Genomic DNA, 15,745 nt, shown 5'->3' with positions numbered 1-15,745 from the left:
CCATTATACGCCATACATTCTGTGACCCTATCCAGCAGGCAACCTCCAACATCCACTAGTGGGGAGCGTCCAATGTGAACAGCACTAAAGTTCATGATTAAGACACATAAAGTACATGTACATCAATGATCGGGTCTCTTCACACCCATAAAAATGGAAAGCTTGCAATAATAGAATTAGTTAAATCGGACAATCCAAGTAGAAGCAGTTAACGTGTAAACTGCCCACCTATTCCAAAGGCTTCCCAATCCAAAGGCAGATCCAGGCTTACAATCTGTAAATATACAGGGTTGTCCAAAAGTATGGAGAAGCTTGAATAAATGCAAAATCAGGTTTAAGTGGGAGGGAAGTGTTACAGACTTTATTGGTGATCTTGAAGATCTGTTGCCAATACTGTAAGGTTTGATTGTCTCGCAGTGCCACCAGATGTTTAGTAAATAGTCCTTCATGCACTCACATCTCCAGTGTTTTGCATCCACTGTGTTGCACATTTGACTCAACTTAAATACCACCTTGAAAGTATTTTGTAAGAGTTCTCTTGAATCTTAATGCATCTAGAGATACAGTATGTTTGTGATTGCATAAAAGTGATTTAATTTGGGAGGGTGATGAAGTAATGGATGGATTCTTTAGCGGTAGGGAATGTTTGATTATGGTAGAGATTAACTTGGATAGGGGTTTTGCTTGGACACAAAGCCGCTTGAACCAGGAAAGAAGACATTGCTCTCCACTTAAAATTAGATGAGGGTGAATATATTCGCACAACTATTTGTACTGTTTATCCTCTAAAGAATGAATGTTTAATAGATCTGATGTTTTAGAAGTAGAAAGAAAGGTGCCCTCGCAGTCTAGCAGTTCGGTCAGACAGTTGTCTAACTTCTTGAATGAGAGGTGGACTTTTCCAGACCTAAATTCAGCTGGGAAAAATCAGTCTTTGGAGCATGAATCTCTTATTTGACTGTCTCTTCATTGAAGCAACAGAGAAGAAAAAAATAATGTTTTTTATATCACCAGGGGGCGCCACTCAATTCTTGATTGTATATAGAGTATCAACATAGAGTATAGAGAAGCATTCATTGAAGCAATAGTGACTGTCCCAAATAAAGATGTCAGCTATAGGAGTTTGCACTAGTATTAGGTTTCTTTGGGGTATTTTGGTTAGGCCCTCCTCCAGGTAAACCCAATCCTTGTGACTGGGGCATCTAAGCCAGTCTATGATCCTGCTTAAATAAATAGCTTGAAAAGTCTTATGTATTGGGGGGAATCTAATGCTGTCTTTGTCAGGGATTTGTCAGTCATGCCTCTAGTTTCATAGGATACCATTTTTTATTCTGACAGCATTTCTTTATTAACCATTGCCATATCAATTATTGACATCATCCCAGATCCCTTTAAGTAATATGAGTATTGTCTTATAGTAGGATTCCTTCCGATTATATATCCAACCATCCTAATTCTGTTTATTATTAATTAATGTATTTTTTGAACCGAGGACTCTCAGGATACTGCATTAAAGTCTCCCATTATAGGACGGGGACATGAGGTTAATCAAAATCAATCAAGCAAAAAAGTAACAATGGGAGTAAAATTAGGGGAATCTAAATCACACATATAAGATCCTCAAAATTCTCATACCTTTATTTTTCTATGAATGTAAACACTTACTCCCCTTGAATATGAAGAGTATGTTGAGTAGAACTCCTCTGCCATGCATCTTTTATGAAACTTGACCAACGTGTCTTTTGCAAAGTGAGTCTCTAAAATCCAAAGTATGTCAGGGTGATAGATATACGATATACGATTTAAAACAATATAGCATTTCACCCAAGCCTCTAAAATTCCATGAAATTAAACAGACCCCCCATCCTTACGATGACCCTGTAGCTATAAGTAGGGATGAGCGAACTCGAACTGTATAGTTCGGGTTCGTACCGAATTTTGGGGTGTCCGTGACACGGACCCGAACCCGGACATTTTCGTAAAAGTCCGGGTTCGGGTTCGGTGTTCGTCGCTTTCTTGGCGCTTTTGTGACGCTTTCTTGGCGCTTTTTGAAAGGCTGCAAAGCAGCCAATCAACAAGCGTCATACTACTTGCCCCAAGAGGCCATCACAGCCATGCCTACTATTGGCATGGCTGTGATTGGCCAGAGCACCATGTGACCCAGCCTCTATTTAAGCTGGAGTCACATAGCGCCGCCCGTCACTCTGCTCTGATTAGCGTAGGGAGAGGTTGCGGCTGCGACAGTAGGGCGAGATTAGGCAGATTAACTCCTCCAAAGGACTTGATTAACTGATCGATCTGCAGCTGTGGATCATTGAGCTGCTGATCCTCAATTGCTCACTGTTTTTAGGCTGCACAGACCGTTTGTCAGTCTCATTTTTCTGGGGTGATCGGCGGCCATTTTGTGTCTTGTGGTGCGCCAGCACAAGCTGCGACCAAGTGCATTTAACCCTCAATGGTGTGGTTGTTTTTTGGCTAAAGCCTACATCAGGGTGAAGCTGTCACACCAAGTGCATTTAACCAGCAATAGTCTGTTCATTTTTTGGCCATATACAAAATCAGGGGCAAGCTGCGCCTGTCACCAAGTGCATTTAACCCTCAATGGTGTGGTTGTTTTTTGGCTAAAGCCTACATCAGGGTGAAGCTGTGACACCAAGTGCATTTAACCAGCAATAGTCTGTTCATTTTTTGGCCATATACAAAATCAGGGGCAAGCTGCGCCTGTCACCAAGTGCATTTAACCCTCAATGGTGTGGTTGTTTTTTGGCTAAAGCCTACATCAGGGTGAAGCTGTCACACCAAGTGCATTTAACCAGCAATAGTCTGTTCATTTTTTGGCCATATACAAAATCAGGGGCAAGCTGCGCCTGTCACCAAGTGCATTTAACCCTCAATGGTGTGGTTGTTTTTTGGCTAAAGCCTACATCAGGGTGAAGCTGTCACACCAAGTGCATTTAACCAGCAATAGTCTGTTTATTTTTTGGCCATATCCCAGTCTAATTCTGTCACTAAATCCATACCGGTCACCCAGCGCCTAAATACTAGGCCTCAAATTTATATCCAGCTAAATCTGTCCCTAGTGCTGTAGCTGGGCGAGTTATTTAGTGTCCGTTCAAGCACATTTCTTGTTCTGGGTTGAAATACAATTCCCAATTTAGCAATTTCATAATTTAGTGGTTCCTGCTATATCAGAGCTATTTGAAATCTATCCCAAAAAGGGTATATAATATTGAAGGTGCACATTGGGTCATTCAGAATAACTTCACACACACCCGCTACTGTGTATTTCCAAGTCTAATTCTGTCACTAAACCCATACCTGTCACCCAGCGCCTAAATACTAGGCCTCAAATTTAAATCCCTCTAAATCTCTCGTTACCGCTGTACTGTTGTTGCTGGGCAAGATATTTAGTGTCCGTCAAAGCACATTTTTTGTTCTGGGTTGAAGTACAATTCCCAATTTAGCAATTTCATAATTTAGTGGTTCCTGCTATATCAGAGCTATTTGGAATCTATCCCTAAAAGGGTATATAATATTGAAGGTGCACATTGGGTCATTCAGAATAACTTCACACACACCCGCTACTGTGTATTTCCAAGTCTAATTCTGTCACTAAACCCATACCTGTCACCCAGCGCCTAAATACTAGGCCTCAAATTTAAATCCCTCTAAATCTCTCGTTACCGCTGTACTGTTGTTGCTGGGCAAGATATTTAGTGTCCGTCAAAGCACATTTTTTGTTCTGGGTTGAAGTACAATTCCCAATTTAGCAATTTCATAATTTAGTGGTTTCTGCTATATCAGAGCTATTTGAAATCTATCCCTAAAAGGGTATATAATATTGAAGGTGCACATTGGGTCATTCAGAATAACTTCACACACACGCTTCTGTGCATTTCCAAGTCTAATTCTGTCACTAAATCCATACCGGTGACCCAGCGCCTAAATACTAGGCCTCAAATTTAAATCCCTCTAAATCTCTCGTTACCCACCGCTGTACTGTTGTTGCTGGGCAAGATATTTAGTGTCCGTCAAAGCACATTTTTTGTTCTGGGTTGAAGTACAATTCCCAATTTAGCAATTTCATAATTTAGTGGTTTCTGCTATATCAGAGCTATTTGAAATCTATCCCTAAAAGGGTATATAATATTGAAGGTGCACATAGGGTCATTCAGAATAACTTCACACACACGCTTCTGTGCATTTCCAAGTCTAATTCTGTCACTAAATCCATACCGGTGACCCAGCGCCTAAATACTAGGCCTCAAATTTAAATCCCTCTAAATCTCTCGTTACCCACCGCTGTACTGTTGTTGCTGGGCAAGATATTTAGTGTCCGTCAAAGCACATTTTTTGTTCTGGGTTGAAGTACAATTCCCAATTTAGCAATTTCATAATTTAGTGGTTTCTGCTATATCAGAGCTATTTGAAATCTATCCCTAAAAGGGTATATAATATTGAAGGTGCACATAGGGTCATTCAGAATAACTTCACACACACGCTTCTGTGCATTTCCAAGTCTAATTCTGTCACTAAATCCATACCGGTGACCCAGCGCCTAAATACTAGGCCTCAAATTTATATCCCGCTAAATCTCTCGTTACCGCTGTACTGTTGTTGCTGGGCAAGATATTTAGTGTCCGTCAAAGCACATTTTTTGTTCTGGGTTGAAGTACAATTCCCAATTTAGCAATTTCATAATTTAGTGGTTCCTGCTATATCAGAGCTATTTGAAATCTATCCCAAAAAGGGTATATAATATTGAAGGTGCACATTGGGTCATTCAGAATAACTTCACACACACCCGCTACTGTGTATTTCCAAGTCTAATTCTGTCACTAAACCCATACCTGTCACCCAGCGCCTAAATACTAGGCCTCAAATTTAAATCCCTCTAAATCTCTCGTTACCGCTGTACTGTTGTTGCTGGGCAAGATATTTAGTGTCCGTCAAAGCACATTTTTTGTTCTGGGTTGAAGTACAATTCCCAATTTAGCAATTTCATAATTTAGTGGTTTCTGCTATATCAGAGCTATTTGAAATCTATCCCTAAAAGGGTATATAATATTGAAGGTGCACATTGGGTCATTCAGAATAACTTCACACACACGCTTCTGTGCATTTCCAAGTCTAATTCTGTCACTAAACCCATACCTGTCACCCAGCGCCTAAATACTAGGCCTCAAATTTAAATCCCTCTAAATCTCTCGTTACCGCTGTACTGTTGTTGCTGGGCAAGATATTTAGTGTCCGTCAAAGCACATTTTTTGTTCTGGGTTGAAGTACAATTCCCAATTTAGCAATTTCATAATTTAGTGGTTTCTGCTATATCAGAGCTATTTGAAATCTATCCCTAAAAGGGTATATAATATTGAAGGTGCACATTGGGTCATTCAGAATAACTTCACACACACGCTTCTGTGCATTTCCAAGTCTAATTCTGTCACTAAATCCATACCGGTGACCCAGCGCCTAAATACTAGGCCTCAAATTTAAATCCCTCTAAATCTCTCGTTACCCACCGCTGTACTGTTGTTGCTGGGCAAGATATTTAGTGTCCGTCAAAGCACATTTTTTGTTCTGGGTTGAAGTACAATTCCCAATTTAGCAATTTCATAATTTAGTGGTTTCTGCTATATCAGAGCTATTTGAAATCTATCCCTAAAAGGGTATATAATATTGAAGGTGCACATAGGGTCATTCAGAATAACTTCACACACACGCTTCTGTGCATTTCCAAGTCTAATTCTGTCACTAAATCCATACCGGTGACCCAGCGCCTAAATACTAGGCCTCAAATTTAAATCCCTCTAAATCTCTCGTTACCGCTGTCCTGTTGTAGCTGGGAAAGTTATTTAGTGCCCGTCAAAGCACATTTTTTGTTCTGGGTTGAAGTACAATTCCCAATTTAGCAATTTCATAATTTAGTGGTTCCTGCTATATCAGAGCTATTTGAAATCTATCCCAAAAAGGGTATATAATATTCAAGGTGCACATTGGGTCATTCAGAATAACTTCACACACACGCTTCTGTGCATTTCCAAGTCTAATTCTGTCACTAAATCCATACCGGTCACCCAGCGCCTAAATACTAGGCCTCAAATTTATATCCCGCTGAATTTGAATACAATACATTGGGGCAAATAATATATTTGTTGTTGTGGTGAACCATAACAATGAGAAAAACATCTAGTAAGGGACGCGGACGTGGACATGGTCGTGGTGGTGTTAGTGGACCCTCTGGTGCTGGGAGAGGACGTGGCCGTTCTGCCACATCCACACGTCCTAGTGTACCAACTACCTCAGGTCCCAGTAGCCGCCAGAATTTACAGCGATATATGGTGGGGCCCAATGCCGTTCTAAGGATGGTAAGGCCTGAGCAGGTACAGGCATTAGTCAATTGGGTGGCCGACAGTGGATCCAGCACGTTCACATTATCTCCCACCCAGTCTTCTGCAGAAAGCGCACAGATGGCGCCTGAAAACCAACCCCATCAGTCTGTCACATCACCCCCATGCATACCAGGGAAACTGTCTCAGCCTCAAGTTATGCAGCAGTCTCTTATGCTGTTTGAAGACTCCGCTGGCAGGGTTTCCCAAGGGCATCCACCTAGCCCTTCCCCAGCGGTGAAAGACATAGAATGCACTGACGCACAACCACTTATGTTTCCTGATGATGAGGACATGGGAATACCACCTCAGCATGTCTCTGATGATGACGAAACACAGGTGCCAACTGCTGCGTCTTTCTGCAGTGTGCAGACTGAACAGGAGGTCAGGGATCAAGACTGGGTGGAAGACGATGCAGGGGACGATGAGGTCCTAGACCCCACATGGAATGAAGGTCGTGCCACTGACTTTCACAGTTCGGAGGAAGAGGCAGTGGTGAGACCGAGCCAACAGCGTAGCAAAAGAGGGAGCAGTGGGCAAAAGCAGAACACCCGCCGCCAAGAGACTCCGCCTGCTACTGACCGCCGCCATCTGGGACCGAGCACCCCAAAGGCAGCTTCAAGGAGTTCCCTGGCATGGCACTTCTTCAAACAATGTGCTGACGACAAGACCCGAGTGGTTTGCACGCTGTGCCATCAGAGCCTGAAGCGAGGCATTAACGTTCTGAACCTGAGCACAACCTGCATGACCAGGCACCTGCATGCAAAGCATGAACTGCAGTGGAGTAAACACCTTAAAACCAAGGAAGTCACTCAGGCTCCCCCTGCTACCTCTTCTGCTGCTGCCGCCTCGGCCTATTCTGCTGCTGCCGCCTCGGCCTCTTCCTCCGCCTCTGGAGGAACGTTGGCACCTGCCGCCCAGCAAACAGGGGATGTACCACCAACACCACCACCACCACCTCCGTCACCAAGCGTCTCAACCATGTCACACGCCAGCGTTCAGCTCTCCATCTCACAAACATTTGATAGAAAGCGTAAATTCCCACCTAGCCACCCTCGATCCCTGGCCCTGAATGCCAGCATTTCTAAACTACTGGCCTATGAAATGCTGTCATTTAGGCTGGTGGACACAGACAGCTTCAAACAGCTCATGTCGCTTGCTGTCCCACAGTATGTTGTTCCCAGCCGGCACTACTTCTCCAAGAGAGCCGTGCCTTCCCTGCACAACCAAGTATCCGATAAAATCAAGTGTGCACTGCGCAACGCCATCTGTAGCAAGGTCCACCTAACCACAGATACGTGGACCAGTAAGCACGGCCAGGGACGCTATATCTCCCTAACTGCACACTGGGTAAATGTAGTGGCAGCTGGGCCCCAGGCGGAGAGCTGTTTGGCGCACGTCCTGCCGCCGCCAAGGATCGCAGGGCAACATTCTTTGCCTCCTGTTGCCACCTCCTCCTTCTCGGCTTCCTCCTCCTCTTCTTCCACCTGCTCATCCAGTCAGCCACACACCTTCACCACCAACTTCAGCACAGCCCGGGGTAAACGTCAGCAGGCCATTCTGAAACTCATATGTTTGGGGGACAGGCCCCACACCGCACAGGAGTTGTGGCGGGGTATTGAACAACAGACCGACGAGTGGTTGCTGCCGGTGAGCCTCAAGCCCGGCCTGGTGGTGTGTGATAATGGGCGAAATCTCGTTGCAGCTCTGGGACTAGCCAATTTGACGCACATCCCTTGCTTGGCGCATGTGCTGAATTTGGTGGTGCAGAAGTTCATTCACAACTACCCCGACATGTCAGAGCTGCTGCATAAAGTGCGGGCCGTCTGTTCGCGCTTCCGGCGTTCACATCCTGCCGCTGCTCGCCTGTCTGCGCTACAGCGTAACTTCGGCCTTCCCGCTCACCGCCTCATATGCGACGTGCCCACCAGGTGGAACTCCACCTTGCACATGCTGGACAGACTGTGCGAGCAGCAGCAGGCCATAGTGGAGTTTCAGCTGCAGCACGCACGGGTCAGTCACACTACAGAACAGCACCACTTCACCACCAATGACTGGGCCTCCATGCGAGACCTGTGTGCCCTGTTGCGCTGTTTCGAGTACTCCACCAACATGGCCAGTGGCGATGACACCGTTATCAGCGTTACAATACCACTTCTATGTCTCCTTGAGAAAACACTTAGGGCGATGATGGAACAGGAGGTGGCCCAGGAGGAGGAGGAGGAGGATGAGGAAGAGGGGTCATTTTTAGCACTTTCAGGCCAGTCTCTTCGAAGTGACTCAGAGGGAGGTTTTTTGCAACAGCAGAGGCCAGGTACAAATGTGGCCAGCCAGGGCCCACTACTGGAGGACGAGGAGGACGAGGATGAGGAGGAGGTGGAGGAGGATGAGGATGAAGCATGGTCACAGCGGGGTGGCACCCAACGCAGCTCGGGTCCATCACTGGTGCGTGGCTGGGGGGAAAGGCAGGACGATGACGATACGCCTCCCACAGAGGACAGCTTGTCCTTACCCCTGGGCAGCCTGGCACACATGAGCGACTACATGCTGCAGTGCCTGCGCAACGACAGCAGAGTTGCCCACATTTTAACCTGTGCGGACTACTGGGTTGCCACCCTGCTGGATCCACGCTACAAAGACAATGTGCCCACCTTACTTCCTGCACTGGAGCGTGATAGGAAGATGCGCGAGTACAAGCGCACGTTGGTAGACGCGCTACTGAGAGCATTCCCAAATGTCACAGGGGAACAAGTGGAAGCCCAAGGCCAAGGCAGAGGAGGAGCAAGAGGTCGCCAAGGCAGCTGTGTCACGGCCAGCTCCTCTGAGGGCAGGGTTAGCATGGCAGAGATGTGGAAAACTTTTGTCAACACGCCACAGCTAACTGCACCACCACCTGATACGCAACGTGTTAGCAGGAGGCAACATTTCACTAACATGGTGGAACAGTACGTGTGCACACCCCTCCACGTACTGACTGATGGTTCGGCCCCATTCAACTTCTGGGTCTCTAAATTGTCCACGTGGCCAGAGCTAGCCTTTTATGCCTTGGAGGTGCTGGCCTGCCCGGCAGCCAGCGTTTTGTCTGAACGTGTATTCAGCACGGCAGGGGGCGTCATTACAGACAAACGCAGCCGCCTGTCTACAGCCAATGTGGACAAGCTGACGTTCATAAAAATGAACCAGGCATGGATCCCACAGGACCTGTCCGTCCCTTGTCCAGATTAGACATTAACTACCTCCCCATAACCATATATTATTGGACTCCAGGGCACTTCCTCATTCAATCCTATTTTTATTTTCATTTTACCATTATATTGCGATGCTACCCAAAGTTGAATGAACCTCTCCTCTGCCTGTGTGCTAGGCCTAAATATATGCCAATGGACTGTTGCAGTGGTGGCTGACATGAAGCCTGATTCTCTGCTATGACATGCAGACTAATTCTCTGCTGACATGAAGCCAGATTGTCTGTTACGGGACCTCTCTCCTCTGCCTGGGTGCTGGGCCTAAATTTATGACAATGGACTGTTGCAGTGGTGGCTGACGTGAAGCCTGATTCTCTGCTATGACATGCAGACTGATTCTCTGCTGACATGAAGCCAGATCCTCTGTTACGGGACCTCTCTCCTCTGCCTGGGTGCTGGGCCTAAATTTATGACAATGGACTGTTGCAGTGGTGGCTGACGTGAAGCCTGATTCTCTGCTATGACATGCAGACTGATTCTCTGCTGACATGAAGCCAGATCCTCTTTTACGGGACCTCTCTCCTCTGCCTGGGTGCTGGGCCTAAATTTATGACAATGGACTGTTGCAGTGGTGGCTGACGTGAAGCCTCATTCTCTGCTATGACATGCAGACTGATTCTCTGCTGACATGAAGCCAGATCCTCTGTTACGGGACCTCTCTCCTCTGCCTGGGTGCTGGGCCTGAATATATGCCAATGGACTGTTGCAGTGGTGGCTGACGTGAAGCCTCATTCTCTGCTATGACATGCAGACTGATTCTCTGCTGACATGAAGCCAGATCCTCTGTTACGGGACCTCTCTCCTCTGCCTGGGTGCTGGGCCTAAATTTATGACAATGGACTGTTGCAGTGGTGGCTGACGTGAAGCCTGATTCTCTGCTATGACATGCAGACTGATTCTCTGCTGTCATGAAGCCAGATTGTCTGTTACGGGACCTTTCTCCTCTACCTGGGTTCTGGGCCTAAATTTATGAAAATTGACTCTTACAGTGGTGGGTGACGTGAAGCCTGATTCTCTGCTATGATATGAAGACTGATTCTCTGCTGACATGAAGCCAGATTGTCTGTTACGGGACCTTTCTCCTCTGCCTGGGTTCTGGGCCTAAATTTATGAAAATTGACTCTTACAGTGGTGGGTGACGTGAAGCCTGATTCTCTGCTATGATATGAAGACTGATTCTCTGCTGACATGAAGCCAGATTGTCTGTTACGGGACCTTTCTCCTCTGCCTGGGTTCTGGGCCTAAATTTATGAAAATTGACTCTTACAGTGGTGGGTGACGTGAAGCCTGATTCTCTGCTATGATATGAAGACTGATTCTCTGCTGACATGAAGCCAGATTGTCTGTTACGGGACCTTTCTCCTCTGCCTGGGTTCTGGGCCTAAATTTATGAAAATTGACTCTTACAGTGGTGGGTGACGTGAAGCCTGATTCTCTGCTATGATATGAAGACTGATTCTCTGCTGACATGAAGCCAGATTGTCTGTTACGGGACCTTTCTCCTCTGCCTGGGTTCTGGGCCTAAATTTATGAAAATTGACTCTTACAGTGGTGGGTGACGTGAAGCCTGATTCTCTGCTATGATATGAAGACTGATTCTCTGCTGACATGAAGCCAGATTGTCTGTTACGGGACCTTTCTCCTCTGCCTGGGTTCTGGGCCTAAATTTATGAAAATTGACTCTTACAGTGGTGGGTGACGTGAAGCCTGATTCTCTGCTATGATATGAAGACTGATTCTCTGCTGACATGAAGCCAGATTGTCTGTTACGGGACCTTTCTCCTCTGCCTGGGTTCTGGGCCTAAATTTATGAAAATTGACTCTTACAGTGGTGGGTGACGTGAAGCCTGATTCTCTGCTATGATATGAAGACTGATTCTCTGCTGACATGAAGCCAGATTGTCTGTTACGGGACCTTTCTCCTCTGCCTGGGTTCTGGGCCTAAATTTATGAAAATTGACTCTTACAGTGGTGGGTGACGTGAAGCCTGATTCTCTGCTATGATATGAAGACTGATTCTCTGCTGACATGAAGCCAGATTGTCTGTTACGGGACCTTTCTCCTCTGCCTGGGTTCTGGGCCTAAATTTATGAAAATTGACTCTTACAGTGGTGGGTGACGTGAAGCCTGATTCTCTGCTATGATATGAAGACTGATTCTCTGCTGACATGAAGCCAGATTGTCTGTTACGGGACCTTTCTCCTCTGCCTGGGTTCTGGGCCTAAATTTATGAAAATTGACTCTTACAGTGGTGGGTGACGTGAAGCCTGATTCTCTGCTATGATATGAAGACTGATTCTCTGCTGACATGAAGCCAGATTGTCTGTTACGGGACCTTTCTCCTCTGCCTGGGTTCTGGGCCTAAATTTATGAAAATTGACTCTTACAGTGGTGGGTGACGTGAAGCCTGATTCTCTGCTATGATATGAAGACTGATTCTCTGCTGACATGAAGCCAGATTGTCTGTTACGGGACCTTTCTCCTCTGCCTGGGTTCTGGGCCTAAATTTATGAAAATTGACTCTTACAGTGGTGGGTGACGTGAAGCCTGATTCTCTGCTATGATATGAAGACTGATTCTCTGCTGACATGAAGCCAGATTGTCTGTTACGGGACCTTTCTCCTCTGCCTGGGTTCTGGGCCTAAATTTATGAAAATTGACTCTTACAGTGGTGGGTGACGTGAAGCCTGATTCTCTGCTATGATATGAAGACTGATTCTCTGCTGACATGAAGCCAGATTGTCTGTTACGGGACCTTTCTCCTCTGCCTGGGTTCTGGGCCTAAATTTATGAAAATTGACTCTTACAGTGGTGGGTGACGTGAAGCCTGATTCTCTGCTATGATATGAAGACTGATTCTCTGCTGACATGAAGCCAGATTCTCTGTTACGGGACCTCTCTCCTCTGCCTGTGTGTGTGCTGGGCCTAAATATATGCCAATGGACTGTTGCAGTGGTGGCTGACGTGAAGCCTCATTCTCTGCTATGACATGCAGACTAATTCTCTGCTGACATGAAGACAGATTCTCTGTTACGGGACCTCTCTCCTCTGCCTGGGTGCCGGGGCCTAAATATCTGAGAATGGACTGTTCCAGTGGTGGGTGACGGGAAGCCAGATTCTCTGCTATGGAACCTCTCTCCAATTGATTTTGGTTAATTTTTATTTATTTAATTTTTATTTTAATTCATTTCCCTATCCACATTTGTTTGCAGGGGATTTACCTACATGTTGCTGCCTTTTGCAGCCCTCTAGCTCTTTCCTGGGCTGTTTTACAGCCTTTTTAGTGCCGAAAAGTTCGGGTCCCCATTGACTTCAATGGGGTTCGGGTTCGGGACGAAGTTCGGATCGGGTTCGGATCCCGAACCCGAACATTTCCGGGATGTTCGGCCGAACTTCTCGAACCCGAACATCCAGGTGTTCGCTCAACTCTAGCTATAAGCTATAAAGTTACGTCCCAGTAATAGCGAGATTAATTTTAGAAACCATATCATATACAGTATTTTCTTTATCATAGTATATTCTCAATTGCTTTCTATATTATTTGTACCCTTTACTTCAAGATTTGAATTATTATGCTCCTCAATTATTATCTTAGTGGTAGAGTCCCTCCTACAAATCATATTATCTTGAATGGGAGTTCTAGGTACTGGAGATGAAATGGACTTAGAAATAACTCCTTTAGACTTTTCTACATCTATTGACACCAGTCTCCAACTTGCTCTATAATTTGATATACAGTATATTCCTTCTTATAATAGTTACTTAAAATAAGTAGTATCACAGAAATATAGCTAACAGATAGCTTAAATTGCATGCATATAGACCAAGAATGCCAGCAACTGCGGGTAATGAAAGCAGCACACAAGATAGGGTGATTGCAGAAATATATCAAGTTTCAAAGCCAAACACAGAGAAGGTCAGAATAAAACATGATGATCCATAACCTCAAAGCACCTAATGGTGCATCAAAAGGCTCACAACCTGCCACACACTTGCATCAGTTTCTGGGCTTCGGAGCTTCTTCCTCTTTCGCTCTCCTCTTTTTTTCCCCTGTTTTTTCTTCTGTTCTATTTCCCCTTTTCTCTAAGGCACCTGCAGGATCATACACAGAAGGGGTTCAATAGGGGCTGCCTTACATTATCGCTCACTCTCTGCCAAACAAATAAAGCAGGGCCAAGCAGGGACACCCTACTACACCAGGCCATGTTAACCTGGAACAAGCCACACCAGCCCAATAAATAACATAGGTGCACAGGCAATGAGCAGCAAAACAAAACTGCATCCCACTGCAGTGAGCGGAGAAAGCAGTCATGACACATGCCACAATAGCAGAGGCTGAAGCAGGCCACCGAGCTCCATGTGAAGGTATACATGCTGGAAGAATCAAGCAAGGAGGAAGTGGCACAGGGGAAGAAACATGCTAGTGTGCTTACATAATTAATTCATCATCATGTGTCCAGTTAAAATGGTTTGTGAAATCTTAGTAGAAACGTTATCTCACAAACTACTTTTTGAAATATGGCCTCTTTCACACTTGCGTTGTCCGGATCCGGCATGTACTCCACTTGCCGGAATTACACGCCGGATCCGGAAAAACGCAAGTGTACTGAAAGCATTTGAAGACGAATCCGTCTTCAAAATGCTTTCAGTGTTACTATGGCACCCAGAACGCTATTAAAGTCCTGGTTGCCATAGTAGTAGTGGGGAGCGGGGGAGCAGCATACTTACCATCCGTGCGGCTCCCGGGGCGCTCCAGAATGACGTCAGAGCGCCCCATGCGCATGGATGACGTGTCCATGCGATCACGTCATCCATGCGCTTGGGGCGCCCTGACGTCACTCTGGAGCGCCCCGGGAGCCGCACGGACGGTAAGTATACTGCTCCCCCGCTCCCCACTACACTTTACCATGGCTGCCAGGACTTTAGCGTCCCGGCAGCCATGGTAACCATTGAGAAAAAGCTAAACGTCGCATCCGGCAATGCGCCGAAACTACGTTTAGCTTAAGGCCGGATCCGGATCAATGCCTTTCAATGGGCATTCATTCCGGATCCGGGCTTGCGGCAAGTGTTCCGGATTTTTGGCCAGAGCAAAAAGCGCAGCATGCTGCGCTATTTGCTGCGGCCAAAAAACGCTCCGTTCCGGAACGGAAGACATCCTGAAGGACGGACTGTCCATTCAGAATGCATTAGGAAAATCCTGATCAGTATTCTTCCGGCATAGAGCCCCGACGACGGAACTCTATGCCGGAAGACTATAACGCAGATGTGAAAGAGCCCTAACTTCAGTAGGTTTCCTGGAAGATTGAGACTAATAGAAAAACTATGATGGCAAAAATGTTTTCATCATGCAACTATATAAAATATATCTTAATATTCTGGGACCTTTATAGACATTTATACTGTATTAATTCAGTTCTTCTTTCCAGTGGTTAAAGAGGTTGAATCCAAATACCTGGTACCTGGAGATGTGCTAATTATATCTGAGAAAAAGTTTTACCTTCCTTGTGATGCTTTATTGATATCTGGGGGATGTATTACAAATGAGTGCATGCTAACAGGTACAGTAAGATATCATATTTTAATTATGTTTCATATATTGCATAAAAAAAGAGTTGATAATATTACATTTTGCCTGCAGTAAAAGGTGTTCCCTGACCCTATAAGCCTTATTAAAAATTATAGGGAATCAGCTTGCATATATTTCTTTCTATAATAGACATATCTGGTTTAGCCTGTGTTTACATCGGGTTTTTGTTCCACATTTAACATATACTTTGGGGGAAAAAGGATGTAAAATCATAGTATCCTAAACTTTTGCATCCTGCAGAGTTCAGCAAAAAAAAGTTTAAATTAAAAGGGAATGTGTCATCAGAAAAGGACTAGAGATGAGTTTGCCAAATTATTTTAAAAAATTAGGTTCAATCCAAATTTATTTGAATTGCGTTAAAAAAAAAGGCTATTTCCTGGCTGTAAAGAGCCTTTATAGTCATATAGAACACTGTGCCTTGCAGTAACACGCATAGGGGTCTGCTGTGGTAGTGAAACAATACTGTGAGTCAGTATGACACACAGATGACATGCGTTGCTCTTAGAATCACTGCACACTTCACT

General features: G+C 45.4%; 1 protein-coding gene across 1 annotated transcript in view; it reads left to right on the top strand.

The window, feature by feature from the left end:
* LOC122936381 (probable cation-transporting ATPase 13A5) overlaps positions 1–15,745 on the top strand; it is a 652,597-nt gene that overhangs the window by 146,194 nt on the left and 490,658 nt on the right. Inside the window, exon 9 of the mRNA XM_044292565.1 lies at positions 15,061–15,192. Within this exon, the coding sequence (XP_044148500.1) occupies positions 15,061–15,192 (132 nt within the window). The remainder of the gene's footprint in view (positions 1–15,060; positions 15,193–15,745) is intronic.

Source organism: Bufo gargarizans, chromosome 4 (assembly GCF_014858855.1).
Source record: "Bufo gargarizans isolate SCDJY-AF-19 chromosome 4, ASM1485885v1, whole genome shotgun sequence".
Lineage (NCBI taxonomy): Eukaryota > Metazoa > Chordata > Amphibia > Anura > Bufonidae > Bufo > Bufo gargarizans.
The sequence above is the reverse complement of the archived record's forward strand: the minus strand, read 5'-3'. Positions and strand labels throughout refer to the sequence as shown.